The sequence below is a fragment of the Aptenodytes patagonicus genome, chromosome 1, assembly GCF_965638725.1.
Source record: "Aptenodytes patagonicus chromosome 1, bAptPat1.pri.cur, whole genome shotgun sequence".
NCBI lineage: Eukaryota > Metazoa > Chordata > Aves > Sphenisciformes > Spheniscidae > Aptenodytes > Aptenodytes patagonicus.
Window position 1 is genome coordinate 59,613,935 of NC_134949.1, and position 27,235 is coordinate 59,641,169.

A 27,235-nucleotide genomic window follows, 5' to 3' on the forward strand; every position below is an offset into this window, starting at 1 on the left:
CGGCAAAGGCATACCTATTAGAAACCCCATGCCGCTACGCTAATAGGCATATACTCACATCTTTCCCAATGATTTGGGGGTTACCAGAGTTGAAAGGCATATTTAAGAGATTATTTGATGTTTACATGTTGTAGCATTTCTCTGCACCTTTCTCTGATGCTTATGACTCACAGTAAGGTTATGGACAGCACAGACCGTTTACCTTGTGGCAGTTTGCGTGGAAATGTCTATCTATGCGTATTATGGTGTACCAGTACAGAAGGGATCTGGAGCTGCATTGCTATAAGGCTCCTTTCATATCCCTATAATTACACCTGTTTAATGAGCAAAACAAAACCAGCCCTTCACAAAACAGACTGATCTTTGACAGTTTTATGGAAGTAGGAGGCCTTTGTGTGCGTTTCTGGTGTTCGCTCTTGGTGCTCCAGTGCCGTGATCTTGGATCACCACCTGCTGTCTGCTGAAAGAATTCATCCTACATCGCGTTTGCTGAACCACGTTGCTCTTCGTTGAGACATGGTCCCCAGCTCCCAGCCTTCTGCAAGGTACCACTGTGTGTGGTTACTTACCGTTCCTCCGCTTAGCTTGGAGCTACAAAGTTTGTTAATTAAGTTAAAGCTGTGTAAACTCTTAGAAATGTGTCCCCATTAGGGATTTTTCACTGGTTTAGCTAATTTGTTTTTTAAACAAAATGTGGGATGGGTTTGTACTGAGCTGTGTAGGCAAAACCCTAACCTAAAGGAAGGAAGTTGGCACCTGCGAGGAATGGCTGGACCTTTGTAGGGCTGAGAATAGGGGCCTGAAAGGGGAGCTCAGATGGGTATCCCATATCCCTCTTGTGCCCTGAGGGCTTGGGTGCTGATGAATCAGATGTCAACGTTTTGCAAGAAGGGAGCTGCTTTGAATTCCTACCTGATGCGGATGAGTGATTTCTGTGGGAGCAGAGCAACAGAATGAATAGAAAACATAGGAATTGCTGGTTTTCTTTGAACTATAGGTTACTCTATATTGTACTGAAGTTTCTTCCTTTTTTTAAGGAGCGTGTGTTAATTATGCTGAGTTCGAGTTGCACTGAACAGCCTTTCCCAGTTTGGTGAGCATGGGATGACAGCTAGTGTGGGTCAGTGCATGGCAGCACAAACTCATGGAGGGAATTGGTTAACCTGGAACTGCCGAAACTATTCCTGCAGCCACCCTGCATTGTGCCTGAGAGAAGAGTCTGTCTGCTCCTGAACGTTAGTTAAGACTTATTTCATGCCATCACACAAGTTGAAGACAGCAATAGTTTTTGTGGGGAGCTCCAGCCGGACTTTCCTAGTCTTGTGATGGCATCCTTACATGTGTTCGGGGATGGTGACTACTCTTGGACATGTCCACCGCAGTCTGTTGTTGCATTTGGGTCAATGTTTAAGAGAATTTCATGAGCTAAAACAGGCAGGACTGGCAATGCAGTGAGGTATGTTGTCAAGATTGGATAGACAAAATACTTTCAGTTGAGTCTCTCCTATGTACGTACCTTCACCAGGATGTTTGGGGGTTTCTCCATGTTCATTGTACCTCCTCAGAAGTGGGAAAGCAGCGCCTCTGACTGCAGGATTTTCCCTGGTGAGTTAGAAGTAGGGAAAGTAGTGTTTGAAGATAAATGGGATTTTTTTTTTTTTTTTTTTGCTGTGTTAGTTCTTGAAAATATGAAGTGTTGTGTAAATGTTGAAATTTGGTAGAATAACAGAAGAGGTAAAATCTCCTCTGGGTTTGGAGGATATCAGCATGCCGTGAAACCTGCAGAGATCTCATCGGGAGTCCTTTTCTGTAGACACTAGTGGAAACAGAAGAAAAGTAATTCTAAAGCATCAAAGGAAATTTAAAATTAAAAAAAAAAAAATTCAGACAGGAAATGTGTACATAATCATATCAAGAGAAAAATAATTTGAGATACAGATACTCCGTGGGATGATGAAACCTGGACAAGTATAATGATGATAGATCTACAGATAACCTGAGACATTAAATTAAGGATACATTTGTAATAAAAGGTAGGATTTTTGCATATTAGTGTGATTGGGGGGGGAGGGAAGTGACAATGCTATTAAAACATTTCATTCTGCACCAGAAATCCCTTATTTGAAAATGTTAGGAAGGTCAGAGAGAAGTAATAAAGTTACCAGGATATTTTGGCTTGCAAGGTGTGGTTAAGCTCAAAATAAATATCTATTATCAAAACACCACAAGCAACATAAGAGAAAGAGAGCATTTTTCATCCTTCAAATGTTTGTAGACAACTGAAGAAGGGAGAGAAAATATTTAAAAGGTTGAACTGTGTTTAAACTGGAAGGAACAGTATTAACTGAGGGGTAAAAACATTGAAAATAAAATTATATAAGGTTTATGGGCTGGCATTTTAAGTAATCTAAGAGTGAGATTAAACAAAAGGCTGGAGCCATGTCCTTTGGGGAGCAGCCCTACACCGTTGAGAGGACGGCAGAATAAGTTTTGTTTGTGGCTAATTAGCATTCTCTTCCTCCTATCCGGAGTACTACGGGCTTGTAAATCTAGGTTGTTCTAAGAAAATTGGAAATAGTTTTTGCTACTGCATCTTTCCAGGGGTTACCCTACCAATTTTTGAAATTTAGAAAAAAAGAAATCAGTTTCACATTTAGCTCCTATTTTAAACACAAGAAATGGGCAGGCAACATGGGCTGTATGGAAGCACGCAGACAATTGGATATAATGAAATATTGTAAGCAAAAGAGCTTGAAAAGGAGGCAGTATGTGGATGGAGTGGAGCTGTCGTGACAGGGGATAAATACTTTGAGTAGGTGAGCTATGAGGTTGCTGATACCTAGTTTGCAGTGAGATAGCCATCGTTCAGCTTCTCCTCCCTCCTGTTTGTAAAACTCGCCCTGCACATCTTGATGATGGTTTAGGTCAAGTCAGAAGCTCCCTGCTTTGAAGCTGAGAATGGCAAAGGAGTGAGCAGAAGTGGAGGGCTGGTGGAGCTGCCCTCCTTTTGGCGGGGGGGGTGGGAGGGTGGGGGTAGAACCCCCTGTCCTGCTTTCAGAAAATGTGCTTGGTGTGTGAAAAACCTCCGCAGAGCTGCTAGCACGCGACACAGGGCTGCAAAGGCTTGAGGGGAGTGCGTGCAAGGAACCAAGCACTGGCCGTGGCTGGCATGCTTGCCTGAATTTTTCTTTCTCAGATAAGGCTGCGGAGTTTTGTGTTTCTGCAGGCAGCAAGGCTTTGCAGCGGCTGGACTTTAGTTAATGAAACTGTCCGTTGTTTGGCGTGGTCCAAGGCTGCAGCTCAGCTCTGCTAAGTGGTATTGAATGCCCTTCCCTCTCCTTCTCCCCAGCTGCGGGAGCGCGTGGCCACGTGGCCCCCAGGGGAGGCAGACCAGATAGACTAATGTCAGAGCAAATTTGGGATTCAGCCAGTGTCTGAATGACCCAGTGCTGGCTGGAGGTGTGCTGCATTTATCATTGTTTCCTTTGCCCAGAAGGAAAAGCTGCAGGTAGGCTGATAAAGGGACTGAAAGGTTTGTCCGGCTTCACTGGACACGTATGCTCTCTACTGAAAGGCTACTTGGTAATTCCTACTCTGCCGTTCCTATCCGCAGGATAAGGTCTGCTTCTCTTTACTCCACTGATTTAAGCATGCTGGTGTCAGAATAGGCTCGAGCACCTCCGGGCTTTGTGGGGGAGGACCCAGGGCTGGAACAGCAGCCAAAATTTAAAATCAGGATTAGACTGTTGACAGAAACATAAATCAAACAGCCCTCCTATCATAAATCTTTTCCATGGATTTTTTTTTTTTTCTGCTGCGGCGGTGGAAGCAGTAGGAGCAGTGCAGCAGCCTAGGCTTCCCAGGGTTGGGTTTCAATGTCAAGGCTGTTCTCCTCTGCCCCAGGTGGCTGAATGCAGCTCCCTGCTCCCTCCTCAGTGAGATCCCTGCAGTGGCTGCAGGGCTGCATGCTTTCGTGTTTGCTTCGGGTGGTTTTCAGGCATGGTGGGGTAAGTTTGGTTGGTGGTTTTTTTTTTTTTTTTACTGTCTCTTGGGGATATCTTTTGCATGGTCAGCTGTCTGTTTCTGAGTCATCTGGTTGGTGTCAACCACATCTAAGGCAGTGTTAAAAGCTGCTAAAAAGTGCACTGTCCTAGCATAGAGGTCCCTGTGGGATACCCTAAGCTGAGAGAAGAGTGGGTAACTAATAACCTTGTGTGATGGCAGTGATGCTCAGGACTGGGGAGAGAGTGAGCATGCTCCAGGCTTGTGTTCTCAACTCGGGTCCCACAGCTCTTTGGTGTCTTCTGCACAGTCAGCACAAAGCAAATGGGATATTCCAGCGACTAGTACCTGAGCACCCGTGCGCTGTACTCAGTGCTGCCAGAGCAAGGAGGGGGCTGCTGCACAGATCAGTTTTAAAATGAGTACTACTTTTCTCTCACTGTAACACAACAGAGAAGAGTGTGCTCTGAACCACACGATATGCTTGCTTGTGAGCAGAGCTATGAGGGTCAGGCTGGAGGAGATGGACCCAGATATGGTACTTCTAGGCATATTAAAGAACCCTGTTCTTTTGTCTGTGTTTCCTTCTCCATTCCAATGTTTCAGTGCCTCTTCCCCCTTCCAAAATAATGCCTTACTGGGCGTAAAGCCTTGTGTGAGATTACAGGGGTATGCAATTTGCAAGCCCCATAATTTGTTCTCCATGTGCCACCCGGTAGTGAGAAAGTTTCCCAAAAAAGATTAAGGAAACAGTGTCATGGTTCAGAGGAGTGAGGCATGCTTTTTTTAATAAAGAAGTTAATAGAAGATTGTGCAATATTACGGTGGTGGTGGGTGGGATATTCACATGAACACGTGTGTGTATATTGTTTCTCAGGCTGATGTTCTGATCAATCTTCTGTAGTATAAAGCTGTTTTCTCCTTTTCCCTTTCTTCAGGGTAACCAGGAGCCAGCAGCAACTCCTGATGCAATGGTGCAGCCATTCACCACAATCCCATTTCCGCCACCCCCACAGAATGGAATTCCCACAGAGTATGGGGTGCCACACACTCAGGACTATGCAGGCCAGACCAGCGAGCACAATCTGACGCTCTACGGAAGCACGCAGCCACATGGAGAGCAGAGCACGAACACGGCCAGCACGCAGAACGGATCTCTTGCAGTAAGTGCAGAAGGGTGCAGAGCCAGGAGGGCAGCACAGTGCTTTGGGAAAAAGCAGCCATTGATTAGATTGCTGGCTGTTTCTTAAGTATGCAGTAAATCAGTGGTAGACTTAAAAAGGAGAAAATTATAAACAAAGCATAGCTTCTGACCTTCCATCACTAGGTTCCTGTCTTCCCCTTGTGCATGTTCTCCTCATAAATAGGTGTCTGCAAAGAGCAGTAGTTCTTGGGATCATGGTGTTTTTACCATGGTGGCATTGTCCGATGATAGTCATTTACAAAAGTGTTAATTACCTTGTGTTAATTGGCAAACAGTTCAAATGAATGTGATGGAGGCACATTCTGGAAGGTTGACGGTACAAAGGATTAGGGTGAGCACATGCATTGTAGGTGTAATCCCAATGTGGTTTTGTTTTCAGGAAGCTAGCAGAGTAGAAAAATAATTTTCTTTGACTTTCTGAAGATGGCAGAGAGCTTCAGGGGGAAAAGATAGGAGAGGACCTCTCAGCTACTGGGCATCCATTTGCCAAACAAAAATTTTCACCTTCTTATATTTTTTTGCTTTCTTCTTCCCATGGCCTGGAACTGGCACCGGGCAACATGTTGGCAGATTATCCCAGGAAAGGCTTTATCCACCCCTTAAGCCACTTGTTAAGACTTAACTTCCTAATAAAGAGCCTTATGGTGAAGAGCCTTCAGTGCTCAGGGGTGGATTTAATCTGTTAATGCTTTCAGTTTTACTTGTAGTTGGGTGTTTGGCTTGTAGAGATTATTTTTCCCCCTGTAAGTACTGAGTGAATTCAGTGCCAGTGATTGGAAGAACTGATAGTGCCAGCTCGAGTGTGCATGGTTCCCGGCGTGCACCTCTGCTCCTTCTACACTGGCAGTGGCCGCACAGTTGACACTGCTGGTTATAACTTCGGTAAGATATCTTTGAGTTTGTCCTGGGAACGCCGCAACTTCAGCATCTTGAAGAAGAAAAAGAGTACAAATCCTGTAAAGCACATTGATAGTGTGTAAAAGGAACTTCAGGTGCCTTACTCCAGCAAACACAAATGTAGATGAGAAGAGATCAGGCTGGAAATAAAACTTAGAGTTGGTACAGTGTGCAGAAATGCAAGTCATCATTTTAGTACCAGATTGTCCAATGTCGTTCCAACCTGTAAGATCTGGGCTGCCTGTCGCCAGCAAACAGCTATCTTGAGCACTGCCAGTTGGATGGGAAAGCTGGAAACGAGGAATAAAACAGGGCAGTGGTTTTCCCCGTGTATTTTTGCTGTTCCCATCCTTGCCCAGAGCTTAGGAGTGTTTCTTTTTAATGGAAATGATGTGAGCCTTGACCTTGGATGTAAGCTCTTGCCAACCCCCCTGCTCCTCTTCCATATTAGGAGCCATCTCCGTGGCGCTGCAGGGCCGAGCTCTGTGTTTCATCAACTAATGCCGGCTCCGAGGAGCCCACAGCATGCAGGGAGGCTGGCTAGCCTGCGAAGAGGGACTGGGAGCCCATCTGTGCAGGAGGGAGCGTTGCTGGGAGACTGCTGGGAGGCAGCAGTGTTGCCAGGAGGCTACGGAGGGAGCCTGACTGGCAGGGGTTATCTGAGAAACAGGCCGAATAACATGTAACACTTGTACTGGCTGTTGGAAACAGGTGGGTGCGTCTGGTCTGACCATTTGACGTGGTTAAAGATGTGCAAACTGAGTGTGCAGAGTTGGGCTTGCAGACTGTAGCTAGCTGGGAAAGGGTAAGGGCGCAGATGAGTGCGTTGCTGCTGCTGCTATGGCTGGGACTGATCAAACCCAGTGGATCCCAGATGGTGGCACATGAAGAAATCCAGGGGGAGGGGGAAGGCACCTCAGCCAAGGGCCTTTCACATGCCAGGCTTTCATATGCACGGGGTCCTGGATTTTCTGAGTCCCTTTATCCTTCTGTCTAGGACTCCTTCTGTATGAAGTTATTTTGATTCTGTGGGCTGCCTTGGGATATAATTGCTTGTAACTTTTCTCCTCAGTATGCTGATTAATTATGTAGGAACTAGAGGAAGGAAGGAGGCTCAGTAGTTACTCAAGCTAAAGCATGCTATTAAAATACAGCAGAACAGGTTGGTTATTTCACCTTGAATGCCTACAGCTAACATCAAGCATCTTGTCTATCACATACACTGGTTATTACTTGTTTGACATACATGTTAAGTCTATGTGGACTAGACTGCTATGCTTTAAGGCATCTTTTCCTTTCACTGTTTTGTTGTCTTGCTCAAACAACAGTGCTAATTTTAATAGAGCAAAAAGTTGTCGCGGGTGATGTATGATCCTTCCCTCCCATTATTGTGACTGACAAGTGCAGCTGCTGTCATGTGTGTGAAGGCGATACCCCAGACCAAACAGCCGGTGGATTTTTTAGCTGCTGACTTTGAAGCCTGTGCTCCCATGGGATGATTCAGAAGTTCTTTCATCCAGACAGATATGGTCTCTCCTTGCTTTTAAGAACAAGGCCTGTGCTTGGTCCAGTTGGCAGGACAGAGCGAGGTAGCAAAAGGTGTGCTCAGATGGCGGGGCTTTCCTGCTTTTCAGATTAGTAGCCTTTAGGATAATTGCAAAAGTAACGGAGAATATGGGGTGGCTTAAAGGTCCCTCATGGAAACGGGAGTTTCGTCTGGTTGGTAAGATGTTATGCAGCAATGTAATGGGGTCTCTAACACACTAGGTGGGAGCACCTTTTCATAGAAACTTAGCAGATTCTGGCGGGCAAGTCAGATTGAATGATTTGAGATTAGCGGTGGTGTCTGAGTTAATAGACAGTGGTCTGGAAGCCTGAGGTCAAACATCAGTAGTGAACTTAAGTAAGATAAACTTTGAGAGTCAAAGTCCATGTCTTCCTACGCAGTCTAAAAGCCCTGAGCAAAGGGGAATGGCTGATTGGTGTCATCAGCTAAGGATGAGCTTGGTTCTGGAGGTCTGAGTGTAGTGGAAAGCATTCAAAGCTCTCAGAGCAGGAGCATGGAAAAGAAATTGGCACAATAGGTGGTGTAATACAAACAGCATAGTATTTTGGAATCTTTTTTTATTTTAGGATCAAGCCTCATCTGTGGGGCTTTGTTTCATGCCTGGCATGTGGGTCTCCCAGTCTTCATCTCCAAGCATCTGTCCTTTCTCTTGATACTGTCCCAAAGCACAGCTGAAAGACCTGGATTAAAAATAGACTGAGGTACCAGACCATATTTGGCCTACTTGGTCTGCCTGTTGCAGCCTGTCTCTTAAACCGTTGATGCTCTGCATTTCATTTCTTACGGTGCTGGGTTGCCTGGTTTCTTTCCCCTTCCCCCTTCTTGGTTTACATTAGTGCACTTATCCCTAATGGAGACACCCAGCACAGATAGCTGCAAGTGGAGATGCTAATTAGGCTGCAGTACCTCTGGCAGCTGAGCTGATCTAAAGATTCACTGCTGTCAGAAAGGAGAGACCTGGCTCCAAGCACAAACTCCCACTCCTATTTACTGGCTCTGGCATTCCTTATGTGAGCCACTTTAATTCACTGACCTGGCAGAAAGCTGTCCAATTCTTTTGCTGGGTTAATGAATTAGAGCAGCTCTTGGAGGGATCCAGCAAATGCTGTTGTTGCAAGGTAAGCGTATGGAGTGCATGGCCAGAAGCCGAGAGCAATTGTCAGCTCTCTGCATCTCCTGGTACTCTACCCACGGAGGGAAATTAATCATCTGCTGAACTAAAAAAGCTTGCTTGATAGTAAATGCAATGCACTTAATACTGTGAGCTGATTATTCAACTCATTTCTCTTGTTAATGTCAGAGGGAAGAATTTGTGTGTCTGTATAAATTATAGAATGCAGCTGGAGGTATATAAGTAGAGGAATAAGTTTATGTAAATTACTTTGCATGAAAATGGCAGGTGCTGTCGCCTTGGTGTTGCGTTGTCATGAACCAATATAAAGCATTATTTAATTACAAAGCATCGTGTCTCTCAGCTTCTTGATGTGCCGTACTGAAACATATTTAACTCATCTGCTCTACCATAAAGGGATATTGACTTTCTGATTTCTTAAAGGAGACACATCTGTAGTGGGGGGCCCCTACGTATCGTGTTCAGAAGCAAGACAGGGAAGCTGCTCAGTCATCTGGCTGTGCCCCATACATCTAGCAAGGGTTTGGAAAGAAGGGAGCCAACAGCACCAAGGGTTCCTCAACTGACTTCTGTAACACATGGATGATGTTATAATGATGACTTTCCCTTGGGTATTTCTCGCCTAGTCTGAGATTGCAGAATTTTCCTCTGTAATTATTTTTCATCACTTTAGTAATTAAAGCAATTGCTCATGTGAGGTATTTCAGGTGAAGAATATGTTTAATGAATATCCTCACTTATCTTTTGATACTGCTGAGCAGGTAGACATGAGGAAGAACTAACTTCAAATAAGTAGCTAGCTGCTGATTGTTTTGCCACCTCAGCTTGGAAATTGCTGTCTTGAGGTAGCAAACTCTGACATTTAACATCAGGAATTTGCTTTGAGTATGAGGCAGATTATTGTCAGCACTTGTAGACTTGTGTCTAGTGAGGCAGATTTAAAAATGATTTCAAAAGAGAAATAGGAAATAAATCAGCAAATATCATTATGTTAGAGTATACAGCTGTGGTACTTCTGCGTATCTCTCAAAGGTTATAGCAGATCTAGAAGTAGTACAGGGAAGGATAATAGTGATGATGAAAGGGATGTAGCAGGTTCTTTATGAGAAGAAATGAAATCTTCACTTATGAAAAGAGCTGACAGGAATGAAGGCATATGACAAGTACATAGAATATTGAATGGTATGGGAAATAGAATAGGGAACTTTCCCATTTTCACTTACTAGGATGCACACTGGAAATCAGGTGCCACGTATGAAAAAAACAGGTTTTTGTTTCTTGTTTTTTCCATATAATGAAGAATTTAGCATTGGAACTCTTGTCCATAGGATGCTTTGGAAGTTGAGACACCAACTGACTCAGTTTGCTGGAGGCTGCGCTGGAGAAAAATCACCAAACGTTTGCCCTGTTCTCACGTTATTCCACAGATGCCACAGATTTGGCTGCTGTCAGAAAGAAGATAGTGGGATGGATGGATCTTAGTCTGTCACCGTGTGGCCGTTCTTCTGCCACTGTCGATGGAGCAGTCCAGGGTCTTGCTGCCTCCTTCACCTTGTCAGGGCATCCCTGTTTTGTGAGGAATGGGCTGGAACTGCTCACAAAGGGTTTGACATTGTGACCAGCAGAGCAGGCCTTTCAGGGGGCTTCATTTCACCACTTCATTGAAAGAAAAAAAAAAAAAGAAGAAAGAAAAAAGCACCAAAGAGTCCTATAAAAAATACTGCTCAGAAAAACAAAGTAACTTTAAACATCACTACATGGAAGATGTTATCTGACACATCAGAGATGTCTTCGTTGTGCAGGATAGGTAGCAAAGCTTCCTATGTACTTTCCTATGTTAGGTTTGTGTTCTGACCAGGTGGGGTATGTCTTTATTTAATGAGGAAAGTGAACAAAATGACTTAAGCTTCAGTATGTCTGAAAACAGGTAACTAACAATCAGAAAATGTGCCCTGAATTAATCTGACTATATTGAAAATAGTTAACAGCCTAGCAGAAGTTACTTGATATGTCTGTAGCAATTTTTTTGTCCAGTTTTTGGCATATAAAGTACTTGGACACACTGTTAATTGTGCCTGCAGTGTAGCCCAATTTTTTTTTTTAATATAACACTGCTGGCATCTCTGAAAAATCAAGTACATTGATATAATTCTAAAATTATATTTACTGCTGTTGAAAGGTGATTATTAGCCCTGCAGTCTTCTGTCTGCTAAACAAGTGTCGTTTAAGCAGCAGAAGTTCCAATGCCTTTTGCTCTTGGATGTGTCGGATCTCAGTCCTACTCTGGTAGAGTGTGGTGGGGCAGGAGAGGGGTTTTGTGTCTAGTGCCTAATTCTTCACTCGTTTTTCCACCAAACCTGCTCAGTGGATATCTGTTCATTGGTGGGTGACTGGCTGTTTTGATGTGGGTTCTTCACTAGAAGTTGCAGAGATCTTCCCATGTTGTCTGCACTCTCCTGTGTGTGGTGGGAAGATTGCCTTCTGCCAGTCATAGCTTTCAGTCCTTGTCTCCACACAGTTCCTCAAGCTCTTGATCCAAACAAGGTCTTTTTTTTGTCTGAGACTGGTCTAGAAGCAGTGGAGTGAGCACACTCTGTCTCCCAAATTTTGTAAGCCACCCAAGTCCCCTTTTAAATATAGTTATTAGTTACAGTTTGTATTTTGTAAATATTTTCTTTGCAGTGATTTATGGCTCTTAACCTCCTCATTATGATTCACAACATTTTGGACTGCCTGCTTCCTGGGGGAGAGGACGGGGGGTTGTTTTTTGCTTTTCTGTAACGGACCTGAAGCGGTTCCAGTTCTAGAAGCAAGTGGGAGATGGAAACAGAATGTGCTGGGTATTAATAGTCTCTGTGCTGGCCCATCGCATTGGTGTTTGGCTCTTTGGGGAGGTAGCCCTCTGTCTGGTCATGCAGATGGAGATTGCTCGGAACTCAGGTGGCACTGGAGCCCCTGCCTCCCTCCTGCTGAGGAGAAATCCTCAGCAATTGCTTGTTCACCAGCTCCTTTAGGACAGAAGAGTCTAGTCTAGAGGTGGGAAGATGGTTGTAGAGCTGCCCCCAAACCTTTCAGAACACCCTCATGTTGCCAGGTGTCCTCCTCCCCTTTTACATGCATATGTGCACATGTATACATCCATGCTTCTCTTTGCAGCTGCCTCTTCTTGCTTAGGGTTTCCTTACTGCTGGTGAGTGTAAGGGAGGAGCTGGCACGGGGGTGCAGGCAGCAAGTAGTTACAACTGAAGCATATATTGCGCGTCCTGAGCTCTGATGCATTTCTCACTGACCTTGAGCAGAGCTCAAAGCTTGCATGTGCAGGCATGAATGACGTTATCACCTGCATAAGTGTATGTTACGCAGACTATGCTGAGGAGGTAAGGTGATCCAATACTCTTTCTAAACGCAGGATCTTTGCCGCAGCATGTCTCTGTGTTGCCTGATGACAGGCATTGAGACCTAGGGAACATGTATTAGCTCCCTTCTGAGCTGAATCGCTGTCTGTAGCGAAGGGAGAGGGCTGGTTCTTTGCTGTGAAGTGTTGACGTGAGGCCAGAAGGAAGGAGCTGAAACTCGGTGTGGGGAAGGAGTCGGGGTGGGGAGTAGGCACTTGGTGAAATGTGGGCTTTTATCATGTGGCTTGGTCAGGGTAGCGCTGTTGCCAGTCTCCATTACGTGCTGCCTGAGAACAGGCTCTAGGCCCTTCCTTTCATCTCCTTCCTAATGAATTAAGACAAGGAATAACTGGGGGGGGGGGGCGGGCCAAGATCTGAGGAGACCATTTCTTTCATTTATGTTGTAGCTGAATGTGTGGCAGTAGACAAATGTATTGAGCTAATGTTATAGTGGCTGAAAGTTCAAATCTTACCTTAGGGCCATGGAGGATAGAAATGAGGGAGCTTACAGCATCCAGAGAGAGAAGGTATTGAATGTTAAACTACTGCTGAAAAATCAGGATATGTGAAAGCCTGAAAAGCATTTGGGGACTCTTAGTGCAGTCAAAAAGGTAAGAGTGGACTGAGATCTCTTGTTCCTCCTATTGTTTCTCCTCTTTGAAGCCTTTGTCTTACTGTACACATCTCACATGCTGCAGAATGACTCCTGTGTGGCAGCAGCACTCTGCCATATGCAGGAGCAGCTGTGAGTGGTTTTGAGCAGGCCACTGTACATGATACATCGCACCCTTGGTAAGAAAGGAGTTCTGCGCTCTGCCTGTGAACAAATGGATGGGATAGGAGTGCTAATGACCTCCCGGCTTCCTCCCCTGTGGAAGTGGCAGATCCAGTCCTGTGCAACCTGTATTTGAATTTAAAGACGAAAACATTTTTTTGTCGTCACCTTTCAGAATCTGTGCTGTTCCTCATTCACACTGCAGAAGATGCACTAGTGTGTTTGTTTGAGGATGCACCTGTGTGCATGGGTGTTTGCCCACTTGCCAATTCCATGCAAAGCCATAGAAAACATGGGATTTGGCAAATTGCACTAGCAGGGCTCAAAATGGATTGTAGAGATCCCTTTTAGCAGGAGCGTTGATGATTTTGGGGAGTTATTTTGGAGCACTCACTTGCAGGTGTTGTGTATGGTAGTGATGGATAGGCTACTCCTGTGTTTTGTCCTTCTTGGACAGATTTGCCCTGAGGAGCAAAGGACTCTGATGGAGTCATAAAAATAAAACCACCAAATAGCATGGTGTGATTGAATTGCAAGCCAGCTGCATCGATTCTTCCCCTAGGGTGCACTCTCTGTATGTTTGGAGATGCATTTTGTCATAGGGGTGAGGGTAGGAGAAGAGGGGGAACTTGGAGAGGGGGAGGCAACTTTTTAGATACGATCAAATGGAAGTTTCTGAGGTTGTTCTCAAAAATTTGTTGTTTGGGGGATGGATGAGTCTTAGCCAAATAAAAATGTTTCATCCTGCTAGGTTTTTCCTGAGACTTGCACAGCTCTGGGAAGTAGAGATACTCTCAGGGCGGTATCTTCATTCTTCCTATCACAGCTTAATTTATATTAACCACATCAAACATGTTTTGTGCTGCCTGCGCAGCCCTACTAAAATAAAACAGAGCTGCCACTACTTTGCTTAGCGTGACAAAACCCCAGTGCTTACTGTTTGCTTGCTCTTGTCAGCGCTTTATAACCAATATACAAGTTCAAGGTCATGTCTATAAGAGATGTTTCTGGCCAGAAGAAGCTCTCTTAATGTTGCCAGTTTAGTTTATCTGTGGGGAGATGTTTCTTTCCAAATATTCATTAAGTGTTGTACATTGAATGATGTGCAGAGCAGTCTAGCAAGTCCAGACAGTGGTTGGGGAGCCAGTGTGGGCAACTCCCACGAGATTTCTTTCCTCTTCAGTACACAAATTGTGTATTTAAAACGGGGGGGGGGGGGGGAAGGCCCCAAAATAGCAACCCCCCCCCCCCTACTCTTAAATCTTTATTTTTAAGGCCTACGTGTGTTCTTGAAGGTGCCTAAAAAAGGCTGACTCTAGCAATTACATGGTCCTTGCCTTCTCATAGAACTTCTTTTCACTTGATGGGTTAAGGAAGAAGTCAGGTTGGCATCTGAAGAAATGAAATGACACTTAAAAGTGTATCACACAGGTGGTCAAAGCATGACTCCTGGGAGGTTGAGGCAAGCAGCAGGAGATAGAGTGAGTGGGTGGGTGCTCTTTCAATACCTTGGCCTGTCAATGCATGCTCTTAGAAAGGGACAGAGCAATAAAACCGACCAAATTGTAGTCTACTTTGTTCTGTAGCTCTGAGTTTTTGAGGTCATTTTGCTGACTAAAGTGTGAAAAATACCATTTTCTCATCAAGCCATTTTGCAAAGGGGCCTTGCCTTTATATTTAGCGCTGTGCTCAAACTTTACCACTTCTTAGTCTAAGCCCAACACAAGCGACTGAGGTTCTCTTCCTTTCTTCTCCCCTGCCAGTCATCTCTGTGGGGGTGTTAGGTCTCCTCTGGCACACTGGTCTTCCTTATTCTTCTGCCTTCTTGCTGTACTTTTTCTGTGCACAACTACCCCTGGCCCACCCCTTGACCTGGCTTCGCTGTACCAGTCAGTGCTTGGGAATGCTGGAACAAATTCCCTTGTTTTAGCTGTGGAATTGGTAGCAGAAAGTAGCACTTGGAGTTTTTATAAATCCTGCAGTGGTAATGACTGTTTCCTGTCCCTGGGCTGACTTTTAAATGTATGAGAAAAGTTAATCAAAGACATCCATAAGCTGTTCATATATGGATTTTACCATTTAATTATGGATCTTCTTTTGGGGTAATGTTTCTCTGAAGGGAGCTTGACAGAGCAGATGCCGTTTTGCCTGGGGATGCATTTCTGGTATTGGCCCAGTGAAGAGCTGCCACTTCAGCTGTGGGATTTTGATGATTGTATGAACATCCTGCCACATGAGATTAGAGTGGCGGTACTACCTCCCAGCTTCAGGATATGAAAGATCCGCCTCTTCATTAGAGCTTTCATATGGTGGCAGCTGAAGTGAGGAAGAACAGGCAAAAAGAGAGAAGCAATTTAAGAAAACCAAAGGCAAATCTATTAAGCTAAAAGGAGATATGAGGGGAGGGAGGCTGAGATCTCATTACCGTTTACTCATGGAAAGGGAGGGGAAGAACAACAGATCAATTGTTAAGCGTTACTGGCTTTATCAAAATAATTGTCAAGTGCTAGATACCAAATTGCAAGCGTAGTACTAATACCTAAAAAGAGATAGACAAAGCACGTGAAAGGAGTTTGTGTGGTTTTTATTCATGCAGACACTTTTGTCTTTCTGATTTCAGCAGACAGAAGGAGGGGCACAGACAGATGGACAGCAATCACAGACACAGAGCAGTGAGAATACCGAGAGCAAATCCACTCCAAAACGACTTCATGTGTCTAACATTCCCTTCCGCTTTCGAGATCCTGACCTTCGGCAGATGTTTGGGGTAAGTTAGCAGTGCCTTTTAAGGCATGGCAGATTCTCCTTCCCCACAGGTGGGACACATGATGCTGGTGTATTCATGTGAATGAAAAGCCCTTCCTCCTCAATTTAGTTGGCACACTGTAAAATATTTGCAGGACTAGGACAATTGGTAGCGTTTACCTCAGCTGGTAAATACACATGAAAACTATAACTGTATTGTTCATATCAAGATGTTCAGCGTAACCTAACAATTGGTTTGGGGAAAAAGAAGAGCGAAACTTCATCTTATTTCCGAGTAAAGACTAGGATTAAACATTGACTTAATATATCCCTTGCAAAGCACTGTTTTTCAGTTGCTTAGAAACTTGTTGAAATATTTATGTCTTTCCTCATGATCCACTTCTGTGATGAAAAATTGCTGCAAGGAATTGGCCAACTAGCAATTGCATGTGGAAAAGCTAGTGCAAGTCAGATGGTATTTCACATTGTGTATGATAAACTATTTGGTCAAAAAAAACAGAATGTATGTCTTCCCTAATCTTTGTATGCTATTTATCATTCTCAATTTATAAGCTCTTTGAGGAAGAGTTTGCTCACATGAGTATAGGTGGTGACTCATTCCATGTGAACACAGAAATAAATGAGCTAGATGCTTCATGACCTAGCCTTCAGGTCAAGTTATTTATATATCATCATCATCAGGAATATTTGACTTGTTGATATGATGGTAGCATCCTTGGTTGAGGGCATGTTTTAAAGTCCTCAGAAATATTTCTTATTATTTATAAAGTTAACAGTTGCTGCCTGTTTAAGGTGCAGTGTAGAGGACTCAAGTCAGGAAAGACCGAAGCTAAGGTTCCTCTTGCCACCTTTGGCTTTGAGTATATACCTTGGTCCTAACTGCATAGCCAGCTGTTCCTCCAAATTCTGCAGTATTCCTGTTTCAGTTGTTGCATCTCTTGAGCCATCTGTGTGGGTGTGTATGCATGCACCTACACACTCACTCTCACATGGAGAGTAGTGTTACAGTATTGTAAAAGTGTCAAATTCATGGACTTCAAGCTTAGACTGCTATAAATGAGAGAAGAATTGGGCTTATGTGTTCATAGTTTGGACAGTACAAAGTGCACAAAATGTGCAGAAATGTTAAAAATTTCACTGATGGTCTTCAGCAAGAGTCCCAGTTGTGAGAGATTTTTGCTCCTTGTTCTTGAAGCTTTTTGTGTCCATAAGAAGCTATTTCGTGGATGAGACCAAATGGAGAGGAGTGGTCAAAATGCAGGAGGGCAAGGCTGCTATTCAGAGGGACCTGGCCAGGCTGTAGAAACGGGCTGACAGGAATCTTAAGATACTCAACAAGAGTGAGTTTCAGGCCTTCCATCTGGGAGGGAATAACCCCTGCAGCAGTACAGGCTGGGGGCCAGTTGTCTAGGACGATGCTCTGCAGTAAAAGATTTGGGGGTCCTGATGGACAGCAAATCGAACATAAGCAGCAGCTTGCCCTTGTGGCAAAGGTGGCTGACCGTGTCCTGGGCTGTGTTAATGAGTAGCCAGCAGGCCCAGGGAAGTGATCCTCCCCGTCTTCAGCAGTTGTCAGACTGCATCTGGAATACTGTGTCTAGTTTGGGCTCTCCAGGGCAAGAAGTGCACTTCATGTAAGTGAAATACTGGAGCAAGCCCAGTGGGCACCACTGAGATGGTCAGAGGGCTGGAGTACATGGCATGTGAGCAGAGTCTGAGACCTGGGCCTGTTCAGCTTTGAGAAGAGAAAGCAGAGGGGGGATATTTTTGTTGTCTGCAACTGTCTGATCAGAGGATACAGAAAAGATGTAGCCGGATTCTTTTTTGGTTGTGTGTAACGATGAGATGAGAGACAACAAACACAAGTTAGAACATGGGAAATCTCAATTAGATATCAGGAATTTTTTTTTTTTTTTTTTTTTTTTTTTTACTGTGAGGATGGTTAAATAGTGGAACATGTTGCACAGAGAGGTTGTGGAACCTCCATCCTTGAAGGTATTTGACTTGACCGGACACAGCCTGGCCAACCAGATCTCATTAGACCCGCTTTGAGCCGGGGTTGCACTAAATGACCTCTGGAGGTAGGTCCCAGCCAAAATTATGGTTCTGTGATTCTGTTGCAAGAGGCCTGGGTTTGCTTCCGTGTTGTTCATACATTAGATTGTCACACTCTTGACATCTGTGGGAATGTTTTTGAGGGTGAAACTCATCTCCTGGCAATCTGTGATTGCTGAATCTTCTCAGTCGCCTGTTCTGCTCTGTGTTTTTTAGCTTGCTTTTTGCTGTTGCAGGGCTGTGCGGTAGGCAGTTCCGTCCGGTTTGGATAAACCGGTTGCTGAAATCACAGCCAGTTCTTGGACCACCTGCTACAATCTGTATTTAGCACGTCCTGCTCTGTGTTACTGCTGCTCCCCTCTCCTGGGAGCTGCATCGCTTACATAAACTGTTCCACGTTGCTGCTGCCCCTTCCCTTGAGATCCAGTGCTTGGCTTGACGACTGGCCCCTTTCACGCTCATTCACCTTGATGCTGTTCCTCCCTGTGCTCCTGGTGTGGGGGATGTGGATGAAATGGGAATGACAAGAACATCTCTGTCCTGGTGACTCTTGCTTCTGATTTGCAGATGAGGGCACCCAGGCAATGGGAATGAACTGCTGTCCTGAGAAGTGACTTGTAGAAAATGCAGCCTAACTGCTTGCATTAAGGTTTTCCACTGTTTTTTGAGCCCAAATGGTTGTACATAGAAGGCGTGGGGAAATACACTGTATGAGTTGGTTTCTGTTGTTCCCCAAGTTATTTGTTGTCGGTTTATTTTTTTCTCTAAACATCATCTCGAGTTCCAGCACAGCGATGTGATTTTTAACTGGGGTAAGTGGTATATTCCCTATAAAACTTCTTATTAGTTCACCTGGCCCTTTTTCTCTCACTGCTGCTTCTCTCAGCTTGCTCAGAGCCTCAAGCAGGAGAGCGTTTCTCTCTGAATCCTCCTCGCTTCTATTTCTTTTTCAGGATCAGGATGCTTTCCCTTGGGTGACTCACTGAAACCTACCCTTTCTCCTACAGGGGACTCATGGTTGTCTGAGTCTTCAGCTGTGGCTAGCTTGTAACCCCCATCTTCTCCCTCTCCCTTCTGTGTGTCAGGTCACATCTCCTCAACGTCGTGTCTGAGAGACTCAAAATCCTTGCCTGGAGTGATTTTTCCCAAACTACTGTACAAAGAGAGGAATTGGGTAGACAGCAAAGCTGTGGAGGAAGAAATAAATGTGATGTTAGGGAGAGAGTAAAGAAGTCCCCTGAGGATGGAACAGCATGCGAGAGGTCAGCCCGGTCCTGGGGCGCAGAACATTAGCTAATGCTTTTGTCCAGACTTGAGTAGAGGTGGACTTCAGACGTGTTGTCCCATGCGTGATTAAATGGAAATTACATAACGCTTTCTAAACCTTCACTATTTGCGAGAGCTGCAGACATGAGGATTTCCTGACAAATTCAAGTTATTCGGGTTTCAAACCATCTCTCACCTATTACGTGTTTCTAACAGGTCCCTGAGATAACCTCAGGAATGGAACAAACACTTCCTTACGTATATGCTTCTTATAGGGAGGCAAATAAAATAGTCTGCTTAAAACAGGTAATATTTACTTGACATTTCATGATGCCAATAACAAGACTTCCAGAAAGCTTCTAGAAGGAATAGGTCATTTTTTAATGCACACAGTTCTGCACCCACTGTGGAATAAATCAATAGTTGACCTTGTTGTAGCAGATAAAGAAGAGGTAATAGCTGACCTGAAATCCCATGGTTGCCTAGGTACCAGTGATTGTTATTTGTCTGTATTTACTTTATGCAAACAGAATATGGCATCAGGTAGTAATGTAAGGAGCTTTAGAAGAGTCTGTTTCTTCGAGTTTAAACAACTGGCAGGATAACTGCCCAGGAAGGTACCTTTAAAAGGAAAATGTTCATGGAAGCTATAAAGTATTCAACGAAATCACACTGATGGCCAAGAAGGCATGATTCCACAGTCACTGAAACTGTGTTAATAAAACACAAAGCATTCTGCACATTAGGCAGGGAGGATGAAGAGGAGGAGGAAGTAAATGGCAGTGAATACAATTGCAAACTTAAACAAAGAAGCAGGTGAGAAAGGAAATGTGCTAATCATGGAGATATCGGTGATGTCGGTTCAGAGAAGGCGTCAATTTTTTACATGCAAAGAGAAAAGATCTAGGTGTAGGTCCAATATAAAATTGGGCAATAGTTGTGTGTTTCTGGGGGGAAAAAAAACGCACAAAACAAAACACAAAAACCCCCCAAAACAAAGAAAAAACCCCAGCTTGCTGTGTTTATGATGTAACAGGAGGTATTTGTACCATATCTGGTTTTGTATATAATTTATAACAAAGGAGGATGAGACAGTGCTCACTAATATTTAAAAACCAGCAGATCTAGATAAGGTATGTCCAAAGATAATAGCCAAAGCATGGAGCTCTTATTCATTAATGTTAAGTTTTAGCCAGTTCTTGTAAGCTAGGGGAGTTGCAGAAGGCTGGAATGCTGTCCACCAGGATTCACTATTGAAAAAATGAAAGGTATGACCCAATGAGCTACAAACTGATTATCCATATGTTGATCCAAGATAAAAATAATTTTGGAATGTTTTAAAAAACATTAGAATCTGAAGAAACGGATTAACATCTATTCAGTGTGACTTTGTATAAGGTAATATACATCTTTTCAGACAAATACTGTCTTGTCTACTTTGACAAGATTGTACAAAACAATACTGATACAGTTGAACATTGCTCAACCAATTGAATTCATCCAAGCGACCAATTTTGATTTTTAAGAAAAAGAATACTTAAATAAACACAACACACATTAGAGGGATTAAAAACCTCTTTAACAATAGATAATAAAAAATAGTAGTTATTGGGGAGACATCAGTGATCAAGAATGTTTCTAGTGTCAGTTTACCTAGGGATCTGTTTCAGTCGCAGTCCTGTTCAGTATCTGTTATCAACCCCATGGAGACAGTACTATTAAAACCTTGCCAGGAAGGTTTGCAGTTAAAAAAAACTATTTGAGGAGGAGGAAGGAGGAAAGATAAGGTTACTGTTAGAGAATGACTTGAAATGCCTGGTTAACTGACAATAAACCCAGCAAAAATGTGTTTGATGCAGCTCAGTGCAGAGTACTGAATATGTGGGAACCAGGCTGTGCTTGTAGGATGGAAAGCTTTCTTTGGAAAACACTGATTTGGGAGAGTACTAGTGATCGTTGAAGATAGTTGCTTCAACAATGTAAAGGGGGGTATCAGGTTGAAGGAGGGATGTGATCTTGTTCATGTTCAATGTTGAAAAGACTGCAACTGCATAATTTTGTTCAGTTCTGAGATCAGTTTAGGACCAAAAAGTAATGTAGGGCTTGGAAGATGAGTGGCTTTTTAACTGTGTAAGGTGTTGGGTACATGATTTACTCAGCTTATTAAAGAGAGGTTGGGAGATGACAAGTCTGTTGTGTACAGGTGCTTATGCATTGATGATACCTGCTAATAGGGCTTTTAAGTCTTGTTTACAGTCATAATAAGATTTTCCAATTGGAAGCTAAGATTTAACACAATTAACCTTGAAATAGGAGAAAAATTCTTAGTCATTTAGGCTAATTTAAACCATGGAACAAGTTACCAGGGAGTGGAAGAGTTGCCATTAGTTTTTAAAAACAAGTTTGCAACTCTCTTCAAAATCTTATTATCCAGTTTCTGAGGGACATTCTTTGGCTAGTGTGTATAAGGACTCCGACATGATGGTAGTCTCCTTAACTGCTGGTAGGCTGTCCCCTTCCTTATTGGACTATGTATGCGGAAGAAAAGCTCGTGTTTCCCTCAACATGTTTCCAGTCCTTTCAGCTTTGTGCTATGATAGTGTCTGTGCTTGTACCTCATGGCTGATAGCTTCAGTCCTTCCCTCTTTAGGCTTCAAGAAGCAGTTTTCCTCCCAGTATAAAACTGGCTGGGATACTCTGGTCAGTTCTGGACTTCAGAGTCTCCTGGGGAAGATGGAGGCTGGGTTGGACTGCCTGCAAGAGGAAAATCCATCTGTTCTCAAGCTGAATCATGAACTGCCTCCACAAAAACAAGCCAAGTGGATCGTTTTGGTAGTTCATACGGGCATCTGTACACTAAATCCTTCTTATTTGTTGTGAGAGCAACAGTATGAGGAGTCAGAATTGACGTTTCTCAGAATTTACCGTGGGGAAATGCTCTTTGCTCAAGAATCTTCAACTATTTTTAAAAAAGGAGATAGTGTAAGATAAAAATAAGGACTATGTTGATGACAATTGCAGATGAAGGTGGGATAGCACAGTACAGGGTGTGACTTCTCTCAGGCTCTGGCTTCAGATGGAGACATTGCCTTTTTTAAAACATGCTCACTCCATGGCTACTACTTGTAGGCTGTTAGCTGCTTCTGGTGGGGAACATCATCAGCCCAGTTGATAAAGGGTTTTTGTGCGTTACCAGCTAGAGCAGTAATAATGCATAGCTGTTTTGTATAAAGGTGACCATTCTGTCACATTTAATAACTTCAGTAATTAAGTTATTAATAACTTCATTTATTAAAGGTGACAGAATGGTAGCTACTTGTTTTTTAACATTGGATTTTAAGGCAGGGAATGTTGTTATCATTTTCCTTCTCTAAGCATAATTCATAGCTCTACTGTGAGTTTCTTTATGGTGTATGTTTGTGGTAGACCACTGCTTTGTATGACCCAAGCAACACAGATCTGGGAGCTCAGATATTTTTGGAAGCTCTTGTAGCCTTCAGATCTCAGCCTCTGGTGAAACATTTTGGCACTTTGCACTTACTAAAATATCTCAGTGCGTATAATTTCTCACCCAGCTTCATTCTGGTCTCAAGAGTGTAAAACACCTCCATGAGCCTAGAGTTTGAGGCTAAAGCAATAACAAGCTAGACTACAGCTCTTTCTCACCAAGAATTTGGTAAAATTTTAAGTCTGTATTTGCCAGTAAATAAATTTAAATACACAAGTAATTCATGATACACAAGCATTGTCAATGGCAGAAAACTACTCATTAGCCGTTAAGGTAAATAAATAATATGATAGACCAAGAAACTCTGACCTATAGGTGTTGATGCAGTGAGGCTCGAAGTACAGCAACAGGAAAGTTGCTGAAGGGGACTCTGCTTTCTCAGTGGATTGGACATCTGAAGGAGAAAATCCTGTCTTCTGGATATCGGGATGTATTTTAGTTTTTTCATCTCCGAATAGCACTGGCCACCAATCACACATAACAAGTCCTACGTGCCAGTATTGGAGAACAAACATTCTGACACAAGGTGGCTGGCCTCTTTGTGACGATTCTTGTTTCCAAGCTCTTCCTGCGATGAGAGCGCGCTCCAGCCCTGTCACAGGGCAGGACTTTGTTCCTGCTGATGTTGGTTAGAGTTAGAAGGCGCTGCTGTTTATACTGATGTGTTTCACCAGGGCGATTTCTGGAATCACCTTTTGCAAAGGACTTAAGTGCTCGGTGCTGCTTGAGCATCCCGCTTTGTCTGCATGGCTATGCTGGGGACCGTGGTACTTCTGCGCAGGGGTGCTTGTGCCACTGCAGCTATCAGCAGCTATTGTACTGTCTGTCTTGCTCTGCAAAAGCTATGTGCTGACACCACAGGACATAGAAACTTCTATAGTGACCGTCTGGTGGAGACAGTGATGACTGGATCATACATTTATCTTAGATTTGTTTAGGTTTTCATATGAGTTACTAGAAGAGTCTGCAGTGAGACTGGGCTGAATGTCATTTAGGAAATAGTGCTGTGCAGTAGCTGGATTTACTTGCATAAAAGGCCTGGGTAAAATTACATGGAGTTGTCTTTTATAACCCGGTTTTATATGGATTCAGTCTACGTGTCTGAGTCCTCTCAAGTTGAGTTTTGAATGTATGCTACTTTTGTGGGCATGGGTCCAAGTACCTTTTCTGTGGCAGCAGTACCAGGTTACAGTGCAGTCACACCTCTGGGGATGGCACAAGGCAGGAACAAGGAGCTGGAAGTGTAGACCTGGAAGCTGGCCTGGTGCTGAGATCTCTGGAACGGTACCCTGCAGTACTGTTCACCCCCATGTCACTGTTTTGTGTGAAAATCTTTTTTATTTGTGAGTCAGAGGATAACAAATGACTGAGAAACTATGTTCCTTGTCACTTTGCTGGGATGGCTGTGGTCTGTAAATCCTATTAGAAATCTGTGCTCTTTGTGTGGCTTCCTTTTAAAGTCTGGTTTCTTAGAAAACATCTGTGTTTTGCTGGGCAACAGGTCAACCATAAGGGCTTGTTGGTGCTTGTTTACTGTCTGTTCAGTTGGTAAACTATGGTAGTGCTTTGGTTTATAAATCCTTGATGCTTCCATCTTCCTGTCAGCAAAGCATACTGGTGTAGCTTGGCTGAACAGGGTTGACTGTAGCAGGGTTGGCCCCACTATTTTGAAGAGATGTGACCCAGCTTTAGGTGAGGAAGTTCATGTACTGATAGCAGCGTAGCTCTGGCAGACCCCATGCTGCCATAACTAAGCACTGACTAATACACGCTACAATGGAGCCAGCTGTTCTCAGCTGAAAGTATATTCCATGGAGCTGGGAGCTAGGGTAAGGACACTCTCTGCAGCATGGACCTATCCTGCATATGAAATGCTCTTGCTCACGCACCTCAAGCCTGAGGACCTGAAATGGTTTCCTGCACAGGAGGTTGGTTTCCTGGCTATTTTGAATTTCTACCATCTTTGAGAATGGGCTTTTTGGCACCTTCGAGGTTTGGATAGTTCACTGCACTCATCTCTCAGTGAATTTTGTAGGGCCAGTGCAAAGCTGCTTGGGCATACAGTGTTCTCTTGTAGGGATGTGAGGTTGTCGCATGGTGTCTCTCTCACGTTACCTTTTGTTGTTCCGTGATTTCTAGAGAATTTGCCTTGTACTCCCTGTTGTTTGCATCTTTAGGGTTAACTTATCTGTCTGGCACGTTTTGGAGCTGATTTTGAAAGCTCTAGACAAGGAGAGGAGGCAGGGCCAGCTGGAACAGAGCATACAGGAGGGGCCCTACCAAACTGTCAGTGCCTTGGAAGGCAAAAGCTCTCTGGTGCCAGATCTCTTAAATTTATTATATGTAATGTAGTTATGGCCTCTGCTGGAAAAATCTGCTGCCTTCATGTCATCTGGGTGGAAAGAAACACACAGCATGCATATACCTTTTCTTGCACAATGCCCTTGCATCTATGATAAGGTACATCATGTTCAAGCAAGAAAATTGGGTTCTGGTCATAGCTGATGTCTGTTAATATCTTTATGCCTCTTAAAACTGTTATTTCCAACAGCCCCTGCTACCATTGTAGAGGAGATGATTCTCATTTACCTGCTTTACAGAAAAATAACTAAAAGCTGGTACAAGGTCACTCCAGGGAACAGAGCATTAAGATAAAACAAGATGCTATAGCCTCTATGCCATGGCACGGTTGGAACTGAGTGTGTATATCTATCCATCATATGGTGTGTGCACGAGCAGTTCATGGAGGAGGCTTCTTGCACAAGCTGACATACGCTGAGGGATGCTCACTTCTTGGTCACATAAGTAAGCTTTTTAAGTCATGGTGGGGAGCATTTGAGATGTGTAGTCCTGCAATGCCTTCTTCAGAGGCTGTGAACTCTGCTGAGGATTTTTTCCCCCTGGCTGTTGTGCAGGGTTGTAAGTAGAAGTTCTTGGTAATCATTGAGTGAACAAATCAGGTCTGTGAGCATAGTGATTCATGTCTTCAAGGTTAGAGATTAGAGGGTTAGGCCTCATGGATGACCTAAGCACGGGTCTTGTTTTATTTGGCCAGACCCTCTGTCTGCTGGAAAATACAAACACGCCTGTATATATGATTTTAGAAAATTACTATGGGGGCATTTGGTGTTGACCCTTGTATTTAGACGGCCTAGCATTTTCCATACAAAAATTGTGACCTTTCACTAAGGAGCTCTTAAAACTTCCATTGTTTGCAGTAGGCTGTTGACATTTGGTAGGGGAAGCACCATCAGAGAACAAAGTGCCTTTTTATGTTCCACTAAATTAGATTCAGCTTTGAAGGAGATATAAACTGTTAAAATGAACTAGTTCTTTTTTTCTGCTTTCATTCTTCAGGAAAATTCTGGCACTCTACCAAAAAAAAAAAGTGCCTCCAGTGCTGGACCTGCTGTAACCATTGCAGCAGTGAGGACAAGAGCCGTGGTGTTAGGAGCTGTCAGAGCAGCTGTGGCAATGGCTGCAGCAGAGTCTTGAAGAGCCCAGTGCACATTCTCCTGCCTCGAAGCCGTGCTGCTTTCTTCCAGGGAATTTCATGGGGCAGGAAACCCCTCATCAGCAAACCTCAGTTCAGCAGTTAGCCCCTGTTGTCTCTGCTCCTTCTCTCCCAAGCGGGTCCTTACCTCCTGCCTCTTCAAACACCCACAACTCCTAGGTAGAAAAGAGACTGGGGCAGTTTGCAAGGGTGGATGTAGCCCATTGCAGTAGACATCAAGCCTGTGCTCACTGCAACCGCAGGATTTGGTGATCTTAATTCTGTCATCTAGGAAGCGACGTACCTCCATCATCTACAGGGCAGGGAGGCAGCCCTGCCACGTCTCACGGAGCTAGGTCAGACCACTTGCATTCAGCGTTACTGCCAGCTTTTTGTCAGCCACAAGAAATTAAACACGCAAGACAGGATTTCCTGTTGGTGTGGAAACCCTGCGCAGTGAGCTTAACCGAACGGGGCTGGCAGTAATACCTGAGGATCCAGGCCCAGCTGGGTGTGGAGAAAGGGGAAGATGGCATGGCATAATTGTACACCAGAAGCTGCACAGTTTGTTCTCTTTCAAGATGATTCTAATGAGGTAGAAAATAGTGCTTTTTGATGGCTCTGAAGATTCTGAAAATAATTTTGGCATTTGCATTTATTGAGAGCCTGGGTGTTTCAGTGTGTGTGGCAAGGCTAGGCAGCTGAGCTGATCTGGCAGGGACAGATCCTGCTTTTGGGCAGGCTGTGCTGCTTTCCCACTCCCTTTTGCTTCTCAGAGCCCTAATGCTCACCTGACCCTTTGAGCCACTTCAGTAAATCGTCAATACCTTTGTATTTATTCCTTTTGTTGGGCTAGCTTTTTGCAAGATTGGTGAGCTATCTCAGTTTATCTACAGGTGAGAATGAAAACTGGGGCCAGCTTTAGGAAGCTGGTAAGACCAGACAAGGAAGGACAAGGGAGCAGGGACAGCCCTTCAGCAGCCGCAAGCTGTTAAATTGGTTCAGCCCCTGTCGTGTAACAACACTGAAATAGTCTACCAAGAAAGCAGACTGATTTCTTTCATGGCAGTGCCCAAGCCATGTGCAACAAAGACAACAAAAAGCAATCAACGGCTAATCTCCTTTATAGACAAGCCCACAGCAAGTGTGGGATAGAAATAGAAAATGTATTTTAG

General features: G+C 43.9%; 1 protein-coding gene across 19 annotated transcripts in view; it reads left to right on the plus strand.

Moving 5' to 3' along the window:
* The window catches only part of RBFOX2 (RNA binding fox-1 homolog 2), a 176,093-nt gene that overhangs the window by 109,020 nt on the left and 39,838 nt on the right, over positions 1-27,235 (plus strand). For 15 of the 19 annotated variants that reach the window (XM_076338528.1, XM_076338550.1, XM_076338539.1 and 12 more), the window contains 2 exons: positions 4,941-5,165; positions 15,593-15,739. In XM_076338528.1, the coding sequence (XP_076194643.1) occupies positions 4,941-5,165; positions 15,593-15,739 (372 nt within the window). The remainder of the gene's footprint in view (positions 1-4,940; positions 5,166-15,592; positions 15,740-27,235) is intronic. The other 4 variants (XM_076338572.1, XM_076338608.1, XM_076338703.1 and 1 more) reach the window with 1 other exon arrangement.